Genomic DNA, 19,974 nt, shown 5'->3' with positions numbered 1-19,974 from the left:
GGTAAAACATTTTATAAATAAATAAAAATTATTATTACATTACAGCAGTGATTCCAAACAGCGGATTCGGGATTCCCATGGGGTTTGTGAGGTCTCTCCAAGGGGTTCACGTCCAAAAATATGTAATGGCAGATCCCCAACAAAATAGTGGTTTCTGAGCCCGTGTGGGCTTAGGATAAAGTTGTGATCTTACTGCACTCCGTATATCTTTTTAAGTGATTTGTATGTTTTTCTGTGGGGTCCAGGCATTGAAGGGTGGCCAGGATCTCTCTTCTGTCACGGAATCACAGTAGAAGGGGAAAGTCTTGGGTTGCCGCACTGTTCTCAAGAAGTCTCATTACAAGACATTGTTGAACAATTTACATTTACTTGCAGATTAGTCGCACAACGTTTCTGGAATCACCCTTCCTCAGGTGGATATTTTCATTTAAATAATCTGCATATAGATTTAAATTGTTCAACAATGTCTTGTAATGAAAATTCTTGAGAACAGTGCGGCAACCCAAGACTTTCCCTTTCTACTGGGACTGTGCACTTGGTAACACCCCAAACTGCACCCTACTGGCAAAAGCATGTGGGAGGTAAAGCTGTTGATTACAGCAGGAGCTTCCAAAGATGCTCCCACAATGCTTTGTATGTGCAGGGGCCAGTCTTTGTGCGGCGTGACTTTGGAAGCTCCCGCAGTGCTTGACCGTTATACCACCCATACTTTCAGCACATACTGAGGTGCGGTTGGTGGCCTTAAGCGTGTGCTCCTCCTACCAGCACAGGACTCTATACTGCCTACTTGGCAATAGCCTGCCGAGTACGCAATTAGATTAATTAGGGGTTTATGAAACAAATATTTTCTAGCAGGGGGTGCACAATGTAAATAAATATTGGAAACTGCTTCCTGGGCATCCAAATTAGTTTGTCTCTAGCTTCTAGAGATCTTGCATAAGACATACTGTAGCTACCACAGAATTCATATATATACCCATCAAAACTCAAGCAAAAGCAGTCACCTCCCTATATATCTTCCATGATGTATGGAAAATAGCTGAAGCGCTCAAATGCAGGTATATCTCAAAATGATAATAAGCCAGACCACTGTACCAGGGTACTAACAATTGATATAGTACCTATTGTGTCATATAATGGGTACTATCCTCCTGAAGACAGGTGGTGTGTGGTGCAACCCACTCACCATATGTCTCATTGGCAGGTTCCCCTGAAAAATATGCAAATACTCACATCCTGGTAGGGCAGGCAGGCAAGCTGTGCAGCTACTCAATGCAATACAGGGAAAAGGGAGACCAAAAAGCGCACCAGCACAAACGGAGCAGGAAAAAACCAGAACAAAAAAATGATTAAAAGGGCACTTTAATGTGGCAAAAGACCCATCCAATGCATTTCGAACGTCGCAGCGTTCTTTTTCAAGGAAAAAGAACGCTGCGACGTTCGAAATGCATTGGATGGGTCTTTTGCCACATTAAAGTGCCCTTTTAATCATTTTTTTGTTCTGGTTTTTTCCTGCTCCGTTTGTGCTGGTGCGCTTTTTGGTCTCCCTTTTCCCTGTATCCTCCATGATGGAAAGATCATGTTCTGTGGGGGCTCCTACCTTTTAAGCCATGCTTAAGACAGTGCTCCATCACCACAAAGAACTGCTGGAGAGGTGCATAGTCAGAATCCAGAGTTCTGCCCAAGTTGAGGGCGGACTCGATTAAGCCCTTTATACTCAGCTTCGCCATGTTCATGAGGTTCATCCGCTCGTTTGCCATAAGATAATTGGGATCTAGAAAATAGAAGAAACATCTTGTTTGTTAATGCAGAGCCCAAAGTCCTCTTCCAATCACGAGTGTCCACACAAACTCCTAACATCTAAAAAGAAAAGGAGATGTAATAGTAGTGAAGCTTTCTAGTGCTAAAGGCACAATCTAGTTACAAATAAAGCGTCACTACCGCATATTTGCAATAACTGAGCAGAAAAGAAAGCACCAAATACAGTATAAAAAATATCTTTCTGTCGCTACTGGTTTCCAGCAGTATGTGTTTTTCCCATTGTTAAATGATTGAAAACCTCACTCCATGCACATGAAAACACTTTATTTAATGAACCCATTATCGCTATTCCTGCCACATGGGTCATTTATTTATATCTTTCTACCACTCTCTCGGTGTGTTACTATATTAACATACTTGAGTTGAAGAAATCTTTGCTGATGGAAAATGAACAAACCTGCTCAGTATTGCTTTACATGGTGGAGTTTGCAATACATTAATGCATCTGTAACAACCAGAGACACAGATTCACCTCCTCTGCACTTTGTTCTGCACAGAATGTCAGCAAATTATTGTGTTACAGTGACAGAGAATAGGAAACACCAGCACAAGACAAATATATACACACACACACACACACACACACACACACACACACACACACACACACACACACACAAACACGTCCCCAAGTAGTGCAAAGCAAAAGTAATCCAGAAGTCAATGTTTTACCTTTCCTGAGGACTTCAGCGAGTTCAAGTCTCACACTTGATGTTGGAGTTTGAAACACTAAATCTGATTTACAAATATCAGATGACTTTGGTCTCATCAGAGAGAAAACAAAATTCAGTATTTGGCCAGACATTTGTGAAACGCTGCTACAGTGCTGGCCAAGGGACTGGGTCTGTCTGAGTGTAACTGCAGTCACTGTATCTCCTCTGCCTGGTTTGCTGCAGGGGGGCTTTATAAAGGGGCAGTAAGGTATATCCTCTTTGCTTTCTCAGTTGGCCAGCCAAATAGCAATTTAAACAAAGCCCCTTATAGTTTAATGACAAGTTAGGAAGCTAAATATGCACATTGTTTCACTGAATAGAGAAGTCACAGCTGCCTGAACAAATTACAGGGCACGCAGTTTAGCATCAATCTCTCCGTAAATACTGAAACTATAAATAGATTAAAAGTAGAGATTAAAACAAGAGCTCTAGTTTAATTATTAAAACTGCAAAGGAACTAGAGAGCTTTGTTTATCTGAGACACAGTGTGTAGCCAAACCTACTCAGCTGCTAGAGAATCCATAGTGCAGTGTGTGTAGCAGCCTTGAACAAACTGCTCACACTCCCCAAGTCAACTACTTCTAGTCATGTCAAAAACCGTACGTTACTAATTGTAAAAAAATATTCCGTACCCTTGTATAAAAGTAAAACTAAATGATCTTGTGTCCAATATATCACACACCATTTTTAAATTTGTTTCTTATATTGGATGGAATAAACTGACATTTTATTGAAGAATTGGGGAGTGCTGTGGATATTTTTCGATTCCCTATATGATCCCGAGCTGGTTAGGTGATCCTGGTTCATCCTCTTGCCCCCCATGAAGATAAGTCGAATCTCTCTATGATTGTAATGTTCCTGTTTTTTTGCTTTACTGTGATTGCCCCAGATAAAACGGGACCCCTTTTTATTTTTTGTCATAACTTGCAGAACATTCACTCAATTGTAATAGAAATGTGAGCAGCTCTAGGTCCCTCACAGTAGATTATGACATTTAGGAATTATTTGCTAATCTAATACATATTCTTTGGAGTTGGTGATGGCATGATGACCTCATCAAGTGCATAGTTACAAAATGGTGTTTGGTGAAGAAGAGAAGCTCGTTATAACGTGCTCGAGACAGAGCAAGAATTATGGTCCAAAAGGCTTCCATAAAATGTTTCCTGATAAAGGATTGTCACTAGGAGCACCGACAAAACTAATTCTTAAAGCAACGTATCGGTCACGAGTGGGAGCAGCTGGATCAACGTGTTATCGATTATGCAATCAGACAGTGGGGCTCTTGTCTTTGGGCTTGCGCTTCATCAGGGAGACTTTGAAGTCAAATGATAGCAAGATTAGTGTTCAGATTAGATTACAACAGTTTACGGGCTACGTATGAAGGAAAAACTCTATTTCCTGTTTAATGAACACAAACCTATCACAGTGTATCTGGTACTTTTTGATATAACACAGTAACATCAATTTAGTTCACATCAGTTGACTGTCTACATTGTGTTTCTTATATAGTGTTAATCTACAGAACAGATCTACAATTGTACAAATGTTCATGGGGATTGAGCGAGGAATATATAAAATATTATGAAAAACTAAAGGGGTCCCTTTTTTCTGAACATGAGATGTCTATCTATCAGTGAGTAAAGGCGCTGACTCTGTAAACAATGATGGCGAGTTTGAACCTGGTTCAAATCCCGGTGTCAGCTCCTTGTGACCTTGGGCACTTTATCTCCCTGTGCCTCAGGCACCAAAAACATAGAGAGTAAGGTCACCTGGGCAGGGACTATGTACAAATTCCTATGTGCAGTGTGCCGCACACTATACTGTAAGTGTGACGCGCTTTGAGTACCCTTGGGAGAAAAGCGCTATATGAAAGAACGCTATAATATTTATGACATCATGTTCAATAATCAGGGATTCATTTTAAAGTGGGGAGATTTAAATTCAATATATGAAACACAAACATGTACTGTACTCCCTCTTTATAAGAACATTCTTCTGAATCTTTACTTAAAAACAATGGCAGCTACCAACTTTTAGATATTGGTACCGTTTATTCCCTTGGACTGTTTATCCCTGTGGAAGGATTAATCACTTTTCTACATGTAGTTGTGATCACATTTTCCATCCTAATTAGGCGGCATAGACGGCATAAAACAAGTTCTCTGTGGGACATCAGAACATCTTATTCTTGTCATTTCTAATTTAAGAGAGTTTGACATTTCAAATTGTTTTTTTTGATTTGACAAACCGTGGAGTCTCATAAGAGTAAAGTCTCTTTATCTCTCTCTCTCTCTATCCCACTAGGTTGCAGACAGACAGACTCACAATATGTTCCAGCTACTGTACATCAAGCTCCATCTTCCTCAAACTTTTATTCATTTACCAGAAAGTCCCATGATTCCAATCAATGCTTGACATCCCAATCAAGCAAACTATATCGGAACATGTATTCAACACGCTCTAAAATGAAAACAAAAATAAATAAGAGGTAAAATGTGATAAAATGAAGGGAGTTTAATTAACCCACTGGATTCATAACACATTGAGGTCCTTTCTGAGGCAGTTGTTACTGTGATGTCTGGCAAATGATCTACCGCACAGATTATGCAGCGTCCAGATTATGCAGCGACTCGCGCATTATTCGGTGCGGAAGAATTTGCATTGACACATTTTCACATATTGCTTATATATTTACATGTAAGTGGACTGCATTTAAACGGTATCCGTGTATCAATGTGCGCCGACTACATTTACCTTATTGGGGCACTTTGATTGCTAGGTTTCAATGACCCCCTGGGACGTCAACTATAATCAAAGCCTCCCAAACGCTAACTTTACTGATCGGTCCAACTCATGATTAACCCTTTCAGTTCCCCGTGATGTTCCCTGTACCTTATGAGGGCCATCACTCTAGGGTCCCTATGACGGGGATTGTCATGTAATTAATACTTGTTTTGTAGAGGGGTGTGTGTGTGAAGGGGGGGGGGGGATTATATTTACTGCTCCATTGGAACTGAGGTACAGCAGCTAGGACCGGCACAAGATACGGCACATTCTCATCAACATCACACACAACATAACACCAGTCTCTTCAACTGGGGACCCACAATTAGCTCAGTAGTGGCCCTTGAACTGCCCCCCACTTCAGCCTCTCTTTACATCCCCAATCACAATGAGCAGGGAGCAAGGAGCACTGGAGTAATGGATTGGAGATCCTATCTGCCCCCTTAGGACAGCTCTTTCCTGCGGTGGTGCTGCTTATACCTGCCCTGCTCTTCTCTTGATCGGAACTAATCTGCCACAAAGTAGAGACGCGGAGAAATCATAAGCAGCGCACCTGCCGGAAACAGCTGATCAAAGGGGGCGGGATAACATCCAATCTGCAGCTCTAGTGTTCTTTGCTCCCTGTTCATATAGATTAGAGATAAGGAAAGGTGAAGAGATGGCAGCAAATATCTTGTATTTCCCACCCCCATTACCCCACTGCATCCCCTCCTGATGCTTTCTTTAGCTCACTTATGCCACCCTCTGCTTACTCATGTCTTCCACTGACCTCTACTCCATGGAACACACACACACACACACACACACACACACACACACACACACACACACACACACACCACACACACACACCACACACACACCACACACACACACACACACACACACACACACACACACACCCCACATGATGACACACTGTACTTCTCCATGTCACATACTGCATTCCCCCATGCCTTCCTTTGATCTTTCACCACTGCACCCTTAACATCCCTCATGCGTCCCACAGTACTTACTCCCCATTTCCAATACTGCTTTTTCCGCCACCAGTAACAGACCCTATCCTCAGTAAGAGTCCAGCCCTCTGAGATATAATTATTTTCTATTCCAGCCCAAATTGGCACTCACACTTAGGATCAAAGTGAAAAGATAGCAGTGGGATGTTTTATAATGTTAAATGTTGGTGACAGGTACCTTTTACAAAATGTTAAAAAGTGTAAATGTTTGTGGAAGATTTCGATTTTAAACACTCCGTTTATAGGATACAGCTATGCATGCTGCCCCCTGACTGGCTCCTCTCTGGTGTGTTGTGCTGGTAATGAATGACAGAGCAGCAGCAGAGCTACAACTCCCAGAAGCCCCTGCTGCTGAAATAGGGACACATGACATAACAGCCAGTGTGAACGATCAGAGGTCAGTGCACCAAGGGAATGCAGGGAAGAAATTAGGGAGTTAAGAGAGTTGAGCATGAAGAAAGAGAGCTACAGATACCCTGAAGAGAGAAGCCCTGTCTCTGAGAGCTGCCGCTACCTGATAAACAGGCCCTGAAGAAGACAACTTAGTGGCGCACAACTCAGTGGAGCTGGGTGATAAGGTAACAGACAGGCTCCCTTAGTGGAAGTGAGAGCGGATCAGCAGCCTACAAGAATAAGGGAGTTGTGAGTAAACAGAGACTGGATCCTCATTAAAGACAAGGGTATCAAAGTCTTTTTAAAGAGATACAGGCCTGCTACAATAACACACTGATTACAAGAGCTCCATCGTTGTTCCGGCACCTACACATGGGCCCCTTATAACACGGGGTCGTGGGGACTCAGACATTGGCACCAAACTGTGCAGTGCCTTACAAGTATTGTGACTGTATGTATATGATCCTCTCAAAGAGGATCATAATTATGTTTATATATTGGTGGTTATAGGGGTTTGATATAAATACGTTTTGGTTATTTAGAGCAGGGGTGAGCAAACTTTTTATGCCGAGCCCCCCTTTCCATCCATAAAATTTCTCGGGCCCCCCCTGCCTGATGTAATCAAAATCACATGAAAAAAAAAAAAACCCCTTTATTAAACGGTATACAATATAAATCCAAATATGTTTAAATACTTACATATTTCAACAGCTCGCGCTTGCAAAATTAGGCTGCGTCCACGCTGCCGCTGAGAGTGGTGACATGAGCATGAGCACAGGGTGTCCTGCATAATTTTGCAAGCGTGGATCGGGGCTATTTGTGTGTGTCTGTGTGTGTCTGTGTGTGTGTATTGACTGCTGCTGAGCGCACAAAGTCAATTTTGTTTGTCTCCCCAAGCGCCAAGCTTGGGAGAGCGTACGTGCACAAAGGCAATCCTTTGGGGGGGCATTCATCCACCTCTTTGCTACCTCCCTTCCCTCTCCCCTCCCCTTTTTTTTTTGTTCCTTCCCCTCCATGCTTTTTGTCTTGCTATCCCCATTGTCATCCAAACTCCTACCTACAGTATTATTTATTTTTTCCCATTTTCAATGTTGTGTTTTCAGTTTTTTTACATTATTTCTGTACATTCATAGTACGATTGCTATAGTGGCAGCCTACCCTTTCACTTTCGCAGAAGATCGCAGCGAAGCAGGTTGCCAGCGGAGGAGAGCAGGAACACAGCGCTATTGCAGGGCAGACACCGAAGGAGGGGCGTTTGACTTCACCGTGCTCGGGCGTGCTCCTCCCCGTACCTCCGAAGCCCCTGAGCGTGCGCTCACACACCATCACGTTGCCACCACCTGCACTATCCTGTTCAGCCACCTGCACACATCTTTGGCTGCCCGCCTGTGCACATCTTCTTGGCTGCCCCTCGCGCACAGCGTCTGCCGGCCCGCGCACCCAGTTTTCGGCGCACGCCGCCTACGCCCCCCTAAATAATCTTGTGCCTCATTGCCCCCCCCCCAGTTTGCGCACCACTGCATTACAACACACACTCTCTCAATCAATCACCACATACACCACATACACAATCAATCACCACACACTCAATCCCCCCCCCCCCACACACACACACCACACACTCAATCCTCACACACTCACACACTCAATCCCCACACACACAATCCCTCCCCACACACACACACAATCCCCCCCCACACACACTCAATCCCCCCCCACACACACTCAATCCCCCCCACACACACACTCAATCCCCCCACACACACACTCAATCCCCCCACACACTCAATCCCCCCACACGCACACAATCCCCCAAACTCAATCCCCCCACACACACACAATCCCCCAAAATCAATCCCCACACACACACACACACACACACACACACAATCCCCCCCCCACACACACACACACACATACACACAAACTCAATCCACACACACACACACATTCACACCTGGGGGGGGCGACATGCTCCGATCCTCCAACCCCCATGCTGCTGAAAACTGGTGCGGGAAGCAGACAGGAAGAGGAGGGCTGTCTGTGTGCAGAGAGAAGCACCCGCCCCCTCTGCAAGACACATAGAAGCAGCAGCACGGAGCTTCTGGCCGCCCGTGCACAGCTCTGCCCGCCCCCAGGTTTCCCTGCAAGCAGCCCGCGCCCCCCCTACATAATCTTGCGCCCCCCCCAAGGGGGCGCGCCCCACTGTTTGCGCACCGCTGATTTAGAGCATGGTGTTGTGTCCTATATTCTGACCTTCAGCCACGTGCTCATCTAGTAAGAACACACTGGCCATAACAGGGAGTAGAAGTTGGGCCCCCACCTTAGCGTATGGAAGTCAGTCTAAGCGAAATAACAACAGGTTACACACCTATAGTAACATACTTCTAGCAATTATTTGGACCATTTTTTTTTAAATATTGGTGATACCCTGCCTGCTTTCATACTACAAAGTGGCTCAATTAAGCCAAATTGTTCAGTGGCAATCCAACCTGCAATTGAAAAGGTGGGTGGAGCTAGAAAGTGCTGCTTGTGCTCCACTAAAACTCAGCAACTTGATTTGGCTACCTAAAACAGCGCAACTATTTGCTGGCACGCCGCATTCCTCAATGACCAACTCGTTGTCTGTCTGGGAGGCTACTAAGATTAAATGCTCCCTTACAACGCGTAACTCTTCAATGTCCCCAATTTGGAACAATCCTAAATTCGCACCGGGCCTGCTAGGGGGAGATGTGTCAATTTGGAAACAAAAAGAATATACACGGATCATAGACCTGGAGGGTTACAATAGAAAGATTAAAACATTTGACCACGTCAGATTAGAAAAAAATATGCCCCACTCAGAATTTTTTAGATACCTCCAACTCCGAGCATTCTACAACAAATTTGCCCTTTATCCCCCCTTGACGACCTTCGAAAAGCTCTGTTTGGCAGAGACCGACACTAGGGGACTCACATCCCAGCTGTACAGTGAGGTGATCGATTCTGTAGGCTCTAGACAGCAGCCTCCATCATTCAGGACCCAATGGGAAAGAGATTTGGGAGAGACCTTGGAAGAGGAGGAGTGGAACGTCATATATCTGGCCACAGCAAAAAGCTCTATTTGCACCACACTAAAGGAGAACGAATATGAGGTCCTAATGCGGTGGTACCTCACCCCATTGAAATTATCTAGGTTCGCACCAGGATCCTCCTCGTGTCCCAAGCAATGCGGGGGATCGGCCGACCTGTTACATATGCTGTGATCTTGCCCGTGAATCTCCCCAGTGTGGGAAGAAATTAGAAATTGGATACGGAGGATCTTTGACCTCACTATTCCCCTGGACCGATGGCTGTTCCTCCTGAACAGACCATTAACAGGTCTGTCCAAAGCAAACAATAAATTAATAGCACATTTTGCAATAGCCACGCGGTGTGAGATCGCAGCGTTATGGAAACGTCCCGATATCCCAAGCATCCCAAAGATTCGGAATCGCATGTGGTTTATATGCCAGATGGAAAAGTTGACGAGTTTAGTTAACGACACTGGCACTAATTTTCTAAAAGTCTGGACACCTTGGCTGGCATAGACAGATTTCCCGGGGTTGAGAGTAACACAATATGGCTATGATAGTTGCGTTCTCCTTTGGGAGTGAGATCCCGAACGGAGATAAGAACACAGGTACAGAGACAGGACAGCTGCGGAGACCACCTGACTAAGACGAGGAAAGGCAGTGATATGTCGATGGTGAATAGGGGGCAGTGCCCGGAGCGGTGTTACAATGGATACATACGCTTTAAATTTAAATATAATGGTCAGATCTTGTTGTTGGTTCTCATAGTTTATTGTCACGTGATTAAGTGCTTGTCCCAACTTACTATAGAGCGACTGGGTACTACAAACAGCGGCCATGTAAAAGCAAGCATCGTCACAATTTAACTGCCTAATTAAATACGTTAAGATACAGATTGTCGTCCCTTGTTGACTCCCATTTAATGGACATAACTAGTCCAGCACTGGTATTGATTATACAAGGAATCAAAGAGAGAGAGAGATCAAAAAGATTCACATAATATACTTAAAAGAGGCGTGACTTTGCTATTAAGCTTCTCTCCCATTTACTCCTATAAGCAAATCACATTAAATTGTAGCACTATATAAAAGTCTAAAGCAATTATCACAACATCTATGGAAGATACAAATGTATGACTATTTTTAATACTAGTATTATGTCCCTGTGGGAGGGACGGTAATGTAAAGGAGTTAATCTTGCTAAAATTTGCTGACATTTGTTTAAAAAATGACACACCATGCTTGCTTAAGATTTTCAAAGAATGTATTGTTAGACGCCAGCAGCAATGTATTGCAATTGCTTTTATGTTATGGGACAAACGGTTTGTGCAAGATCTTAGCACACATGGGGGGAAATGCACCAACCTGCGTTACGGGTTAACGCACTGCGATGGACTTAAATGGCAGTTAACACGGGATCGCAGTGCGTTAACCTGTAGTGGAGGTTGGCGAGACTCGCCCTTTGCTTCCATTGACTCTCATGCATTACCATCAGCATTCCGTGTTATTTACTGTTTAGGCAGAAAAGCTTGTTTTGCATCGTCTCCTGCACTGCTATTATTACCTGTCAGAGTTAGGCAAGACGATACGATATCGTTTATTAGTGTAATCAGCTAGGATCAAGTCAAAACTACCCCTGGACTCAGAACACCTGAAGGATCCTTATATGGCCTTTTTCTTTTTCCTATTCATGACACGGTCATTTATATTTCTGCCATATTTTTAATCGTTCAAAAAGGTTGTTAAATGTTATACACAAGTGTAATAAATATACATAACATAGAAAGCTCTTCGTTTTCAGTATTTAAAAAATATATATATACGCCTAACCTGAGCAATAGATTATTTGTATGTACCTGGGATACGTACGCTGGCGTTCTGCAAAGTGCAACACATATTTATGGGGCTCAACCAGTCACAATTTTTTTTAGTGAGTTTCACAGTTCTTAAGTTTAAAACCCCAGTATTAAAGGAATGTTAGCCCAGACGGTGGCTTTCAATTGGGATATGGATATGGATATGAGATATGTACCTTGCACCCACCGACTTTTTACAGAGTTGAATTCTACATTTTCTGCTCCTGAGATCTACTTCATGTATCATATTCGAACTCATAGCGAGAATACAAGGACAATTCCAAGTTGCTTACTTTTAAGGTGGTATAGGACGCCCTGTATTTATTAGAAACTATTTTATTGCTCCGTCCTTATAATACTCTAAAATGATATTCTCCCCTCGCACACGGTCATTCCTAAAATCCCTTTGAGCCTGGTGAGCTTTGATTTGCTATTATAAATATTTATGAGCAGCGACATGTCCAACCGAGGGATCTGTGTATTTCCGACACCTCTGCTCACAGCTGTGGATAGCACGAGATTTTCTGGTGGGGGGGGAGGGGGGCACGGCTGTTACAGAGGCCCTGCGCTTCCCCAAAGTCATTTCAAATAAATGCTGGGGATCGTGCGAGGTGGCTGTAACTTTTTACTTACCTTGAGTTCCAGCGACGCATCTCCATGGGAACCGGCGTCACGCTGGGTCACGTGACGTCATGTTGCCATGGCAATGTGACGTCACATAACCCCACAACGTCATTTGATGCCGGAGCCGTGGGGGGGGGGGGGGGGCAGATGAGAGAGTAGACAGGGGGGCGCATAAGGGAAACTTTGCACACCCCTGGGATAGATTATATTTCCCATGGTATTCTCCACTACTTAAAGCAGCAATACCACATTCCCCTTTTTTCCCCTTCTTGTTTGTATATGTAAAGCATGTGACAATGTAAAATTCAACATTCTTACCTAAGCTGGCAATAGTTTTGGCGATCCTGTTATAAAATCTGTAAAAATCCTGATTGTGTGACTAACTAAACGACTGCTTCAGTCAGTGAAACTCAGCAGCTACAATGTATCCTTATATTACTAAGGTAACATTATCCATTGTTACAGTTTGCAGCTCAAAACTGCTGGGAATATTGGCAACAAATTATCTCAAATAGCAAAGTGTTGCAAATATCTTGTACTAATTGGGAGGTGGGCTAAACCCTGCTATAGAAACCAATGGATGCTTTAAAACTAATTAAAATGGCATTAAGAGTAGAATGTAAAAAAGAAAAAAAAATGCAATTTATCTAAAGCGACAGAACTGATTTAAAAAATATATATACGATTTCACGTTTTGCTGCTTTAACACATTAGTAAAACCTAAATATTGTGATCATACTTTAAATACCCTTCCCAAGAATTATCATTTTTAAAATATAATATGCAATTAAAAAGTTGGATCCCCCAGGAAATATCAGAAATACACACACAGCTCATCTACCAATGTTATTATTTCTAAATGTTACCAGCTTTTTATTATGCAAAGCATTAAAAAAACACACAAAAAAAACCCCCAACAGTTCCATCCACACCAGAAGCCACTAAAATGCGCGACATTGAAGAAAGTCGGCCTGTTACCGGGTGGATTTTGTGTTAAGCCCATTCTTTTGCCCTCGGTAAAAAGCTAATTCTGCCCACCTATAGTAGCTTTATACCAAGTATGAATGTGTTTGGGGGAATGGTCAGATATGAAGTGTAGCGCACAGTTGAGAATTATAGGGAATTGTACAATCATTTCACCAAAGAGGTAAACCTAGTTTAAAAAGTCTGGGGAGGAGTGTCAAATTTTCATCAAACGTGCAGATAATGGTGGTGCATTACTGTGATTACAGGGCAGAGTTTGCGCGACAATTCACTGACCACTTCACTTACACTGCAGTTAATTATACAAGTGTGAGATTGCCATTTGTTAATGGCCATTCACTTGGAGCCGGCCGTCATGTGTATTACATAACGCTCTAAATTGCACATTGCTACATACTGTACATTGTCAGTGCTCAATAATAGTAAATCAAGTAGAATCCTTTAAAAATAATTATTATTACATTTTCCAAGATGTGCATTTGGTGCGTAAATAAAAAAAAAATAAAAAAAAGGAGCTTTCCAGGCATGGATTCCCCCTGCTGTATACTATTACGTTTAGTACATTTCGATCTATGTATTTAAAATAAACATACATTGAAAGTATTTACTGCTTAGCATGAGGCCCAGTTAGATATCCATCAATCCAAAAAGTGACCTATCACAAGGGTGTGACTGCTGAAAACTGCTTGCTGATTGGTTGTTTCTCCATAGGATGGTAGAGATCGGGAAGAAAGCCATTGCCTGTCTTATTCACAGTTTCTTTAGTTTAGCATGAGATGTGGGAAACTGTAAAGAACGTATTTCTAGCCTTAAGAATTCATTTGTTATAGCTGCCATTGTAAAAGTGCAATCCCTTAACTGTTTATTTGTTTATATCAGAAATCTCTCTGATAATGAAATAGATGCCGCTATTCTACTTCTGTTCCTCTCTAGAATATGCCGGGCTTCAGAGAACTGACCAATGCCTTCCAAGGGGCAGCCTGGATGCAGTGAAGCAGCAGGCAACCTTGTTCTATAACAGGGGATTTGGGGCACCTGTCACGCAAAAGCAATTCACGTTTTTAAATAAAGAAAACCCAGGGAACCAGGATGGTTTTCTTCATTAGAATCTACAGAATCAATCAACTAACCAAACATTCAATGGGTAAGGAAGATTGCACCATGAGATGTTCCATTGTGTTTATAGGATACCATGGCGGATTTCTCATTAGGCCAGATAGACCTGGGGCGGCAAAATTTGGGGGGTGGCAAAAAATCTCCTTCGCCAATATACGGAGGTCATGCTCTCTTCCCCACTGATTGCCAGGGGAGAGAGGTGGGGCTTCTGTAAAGTTCCTCTTTTCTCCGTCATGCCATGCTCCTCCTTCTGCAGTGTTAAATGATGCTGCGACATCACATGGTGTCACATTACCATGACGTCACGTTGCCACGGCAACTTAACGCCGCAACGGCACGTTACCATGGCAATGCACACCATGTGACATCGCAGCGTCATTTAACACTGCAGGAGGAGGAGGAGGAGGGCGCCACACCACGTAAGTGCCTACGGCAGCATTTTTGTAAATCAGCCATGGAGGATAACAGTTACTAGGCCTCGTGCAACTTAAGACCACACTAGAGCTAACTGGTCTGAGTATATTAAGCTAACTGCAGGGCAGAGGCGGTGAGGCACGCACCTTCTGTATCATCACGCATTTGCTCCATCAACTCTGTCAAATCCTCCCAAGAGTCTTTGCAAACGGCAGAAAGAAAGAAAAACAAAAAAGGAGAAGGAAAACGGTGTCATGCGAAGAATCCAAACAAAGAATTAACTGCAACCCCATATAAAATGTGTACAGTACAATTAAACCCTACACAAAATTTCTTACAACTTCGGGTGGAATTCATTTATTCCCACGCATCTATCTGCTGACTGGACATACAATCTCACAGCTTTATGGGCGTTGGACTGGATGATTGAAAGAGTTTGAACTTTGTTATATTATCTTTGGTTTTAAACGCTTTCTAAGAAAGAAAAAAATCCTCTAGAACCAATTATCCGATCGTAACAAATATGTATGTCCTTTAACATTGCAGCAGTGCAGCTGTGGAAGACTGTGGTAAAATATCATTAGCATATGAAGGAATTCTTACACGCATGCAGACAGCGAGATAATATATTTTGTGACTCGTTTGATGAAGAGTACAGAATTGTGGCGGTAATGATATGAGATGATATGATAAGACTGTATTACCTTTGATTTGTAAATCATTGAGAAATATTTCCAATAAAAGTTACTGTACTATGATATCTATCTTAATATCAACTATGATCTGGGAAAGAAGAGGGAAATATGCCAAACAAAACTACACAGTGCACATTGTGAGCTCAAGATCAACACTAGATGTGGCTCCATTCCTCCGCCCTTTTTACTGAGCCTTGGAAGAAGTGTCTGCCCAAAACATGGTCTCTCGGCTCTTCCGTTCAGTTCTTCCATATTCAGCAGATTTACAGAGTTGTAACAGAAAACGACCAGCTGTGGCCCCACTCTTTGGTATTACATTATCACATGGCCATGAGGTGCTGCCAGGGTGCATATAAACAGTGATGGCGAAAAACAATCCCGTACCCATGTACATGATTGATGCATCGATTGCACCTCCCACAATCCAGGCGACAGTCGCATAGACTTTGTACGGGTTTAATTTGTGGTGTTAGAAGGTTCCCATTATAAAATCCTATTCTATGAACAAAAAAAAAAAGAAGCACACACAAAAAAAGACTAATGCTGAAAAGATTATATACAATTTTTTTTCAGCACCAAATAATGAGTGCTTTCAATGAAGATGGATACATAGGTTGCTTTAAAGTAAATATAATGAATAGGAGAAAAAAAGCAGCTAGGAACTTCACATAATGGGCGGAAATAAGCAGACATTGCACGAGTCTGCTTGTTCATTATCCCTTCAAGTAAACTGGATTAACAGTTAGTGAGGCAGGTGGTGATCTGACATAGCAAGAACCACGAGGCTGGCATAGCAAATCCTTCCTTACAGGGGGTACTCACATCAACCTAGCATTCAAGGGGTAAAAGCCTAAAACAGCAATATTGCAAAAGGCATAATCTGTGATGACAACCCTTTAGTGCATTTGAAACCTCATATGCTTATAACCCCAGAGAGTCTTGACCAGATGATAGGCAAACTCCTCAGCTGCACTCAAAGCTGATAAGATGAAAGGTTTAATGTGGGAATGTCACAGGGGACACCAGATCCATTCTACCCCCCTCCTCCCATCACGCTGTATAGCTTTAAAATCTGCGTACTGGTATCATCCACTTCAGGGAATACAAAGGCGATCCCGGGTCTGAGGTTGCAGAACTCCCAGCAGACCTTGGATGACAATCCCATGGCAAATACTTCGGGTTTAGGCTGAGAACACATGCTCAAAGACAATCAACATCCTATACTCATGGGTGCACATTGCAGACAGACCAGTGGTTACTGCAGCCTGCTTTCCGATTGCCTAATTGTACGGCCCAGGGACATTCTCCTTCCTACACTTCATTAACATAGAAACTGTACAATAAACGGCAACCCATGTTCTCATCTTCTCCAAGGCTTGGTGAATAGCAAACGGCATCTTCAGTAGAGATTTCTGCACAGTCACAGAGCAATACAGCCCACAACATGAGGCCAAAGCATGCATTGTTCTGTGTACATTTGTTTACCTCGTCTTCAGCCCGATGCTGCTTTGCACTGCACCAGTCTTCAGATAAGCCTCTAAGGCACCTCTTCCATGTGCTGTGAAGCAGAGTTCCCAATGCTGCAGAAGTGTTCAGCTAAACCAAATGAATGGATCTCTAACTAGGAGATCTAATTCACAACATATTGAAGAGGGTCCTAAGTGGTCCATATATCAAGGCTTCTTTAAATCATTGGCCTCACTAAATAATTCTAATATACGTATTAATCAAACAGTTTGCACTTCCCTCCTCCCTCACAAAATAATAGCTATCCAGGTTATTAGCCACAGATACATGCTTATATTTCTTAGCATATTTGCACCATGCCTCTCGCTGTAAGCCTTCTTATTTCACAGCTGCTAATAACATTACAAATGAGCTTCCGCTAGAACAAGAACCCATTGGTAGCATCTGCCTGTGGCTGCATTTCATTCCTACTACTGCAAAGCAAAATGCAAATAAATGCTGGTGCTTCCTGGCCTTACAGAACGTTGTGCGGCCTGGTAATTGGATGCACAATTGCATAAAAGAATGGTAATGCCAAGTGTATTGACCCATAATGATTAAGCAGTCCTACGCCATAACAATGTGTCGCAAGGCACCTTAACACTTAAGCTTCAAATGAAGGCTCCGTAATGTGAATTCACGCATTGGAAGGTGTCCTATAGCATAGCACCGCTTACTTTAATTAGAAGCCATAAGTGGTGCTCTAACACGGTGCCTTGGACAGAAGTAGTGCTCCACTATGGAATACGTTCGGTGGGGTGTGATATTATGTTTTTTTGATAAAATATTTAGCATTGCATTTAAAATAGATATTTACACACAAGTTTTTTTTTTAAATTCAGTTCTTAACCAGTTTTATAGGAACCTTAAATGTGCATTTCCATCTAGGCTGCCCCCCCCTTTGTATTAGGTGGAAAGAAGGGGGTCTCCCGAGTCAAACCCTGTTAATTTCAGGTTCCGGGGGCCTGCTTTACCCAAGATACTTTGCTTCATAGGTCGTGCCCTTAGCAGCCTGGCTGGGCATGCAATATGGCAGTTTAATGGTCGTGCAAGCCAATAGGGAGCCGCAACGTCATCAGTCGCAGCTTCCCATTGGCCCACGTGACGCGGGACCTTAAAACATGCAGCAGATATCGGCTTGACCGACAGAAGAAAACATCTCAGAAAGCAGGTGGTCCACTGAGCTGAAATTAACACAGTTCTGCTCAGGAGGCCCCCTGCTTCCCACCTAGGGGGATTTTTAAAGGAAATTCTCCTTTACGCGACCTAACTGCTGAAAACACCCATGGGTTGCTTGTCAGCAATGAGATTAAAGGGATAGGAATTCCTTCTATAAAAAGTCAAGATGCACCGATTTAAGGTGATGCCCACAATGGAGATGTGTGTGGAGGAGAGGCAGACCGATCAGATCTGGAATACTAACGCCTTAGCGTATGCAACTGTTTAAGAAGCGTGAGAGCAGGCATTTCCTGATCAATTATAAACACACATTATTCTTGTTCATAAATAGAGAAACACAATCTTTTAGGATGCAGCCCTCCTGCACTGTTGCAAAAAAAAAAAAAAAAAAAAAAGGTATATGTGTTTGTCAACTTTGAAAATGGCTGCCGTTCTCTCCTATAGAAGTACAGTAACAGGGATAGGCCGGTGTGGCTAAATAGTTTTTTTTCCTTCACATTTTCCAACAAGAATTGAAAAAACAACAATAATAATATTATATATATTTATTTTACATCCTTGCCCCAGAATAGAGAAACAGAGCTTTGGGACCCTGCTTGTGTTGACCCTGACCCTACACACTGAATATCATTAGTATACCCTAACATGTCCTTTCCCCAATATAACACCAGTTAAACTATGACTGCTTAACACTATTTTGTGCAGATACTGATCTTGTAGCCTTTTTCCAGTCTTAACTGGCCCTCTCTGGGTGATACGGTTCAAGAGTTCCCTGTTTCCCGGCGTGCTCCCGCCTCTCAGCTTCTGTTACGGTAGTAATGTGAATGCAGGTCAGAAGGGACTAATGTTTGCACGGAGGGATGCAAGGAGGAGGACGGGCACATGCAAAAGAGCAGCATCAATAAATGCCTCTCCATTAAGAAAACAAGATGGTTCACGGTCACAGGAACAACATAGGAAATACAAAATGTCCACCCATGAAGGTGCTCTTTTTCTTATTACATTTTATTGTTATTTTTTTACATATGGATGAGGAATTGTGGTGGGTTATAATAATATATATCTATATATATATATATATATTATTATTACACCTAATCTCATAGGAGATGAGGATATCAGCACTGTATACATCTCCTTAAAGAAAAACAAGTGCATTTATTACATCATGCAATATCAGCTAACCCAACGGTTCATTCTCTGGGGGGGGGGGAGGGGGGGAGTGGGGTACTATGTTCGAGTTATTGTACGATGTAATAATGTAACAAATTGACTTAATTTTCATTGAAGAGATGTGTTCAGTGCTGGTATCCTCATCTCATATGAGATTAGGTGTAATATTATAACGGATTGTATTTGCCCTGCATGGAACAGCCTGGTAAGGGCTTTACCTGAAACAGAGTGCGGCCATTTTGCTTAAAATATATTACATACAGATGTAGCAGACGCTATTGCAACAGTTATCGCGCAATGTTGTAACTCGCGGCTCCTTACGTTTGAATGGAGTGATGGCAAATCGCGCTATAAAACTCCCAGTAGCAGTTGCACGTTACCATGCGATAAGGGGTGCAATAAATGCCTGCTACACGTGTATGTATGTATGTATGTATGTATATATATACATATATACAGTGTTCGACAAACCTATACATTTGCTCGCCCCGGGCGAGTGGATTTAACATCGTGGCGAGCTCCTATTGGCCCAAGCAGCACACATTTGGTACTAGGTGGCGAGTAGATTTTTTTGTTCGGCGAGTAGATTTTTTTGGTGATTTGTCGACCACTGCACATATATATATATATATATATATATATATATAT

At 42.7% G+C, this 19,974-nt stretch overlaps 1 protein-coding gene across 11 annotated transcripts in view; it reads right to left on the bottom strand.

Annotated features, from left to right (window-relative positions):
* The window catches only part of RUFY3 (RUN and FYVE domain containing 3), a 101,930-nt gene that overhangs the window by 51,634 nt on the left and 30,322 nt on the right, over positions 1 to 19,974 (bottom strand). For 9 of the 11 annotated variants that reach the window (XR_012802609.1, XR_012802607.1, XR_012802613.1 and 6 more), the window contains exon 2: positions 1,601 to 1,774. Coding sequence is in view for 8 of the 11 variants with exons in the window: in XM_075607808.1 (XP_075463923.1) it covers positions 1,601 to 1,774 (174 nt within the window). In the remaining 3 variants the exon portion in view is untranslated. Of the gene's footprint in view, positions 1 to 1,600; positions 1,775 to 14,919; positions 14,974 to 19,974 lie in introns of all 11 variants that reach the window. The other 2 variants (XM_075607827.1, XM_075607875.1) reach the window with 1 other exon arrangement.

Source organism: Ascaphus truei, chromosome 1, assembly GCF_040206685.1.
Source record: "Ascaphus truei isolate aAscTru1 chromosome 1, aAscTru1.hap1, whole genome shotgun sequence".
Lineage (NCBI taxonomy): Eukaryota > Metazoa > Chordata > Amphibia > Anura > Ascaphidae > Ascaphus > Ascaphus truei.
This window is presented reverse-complemented; position numbering and strand designations above follow the sequence as displayed.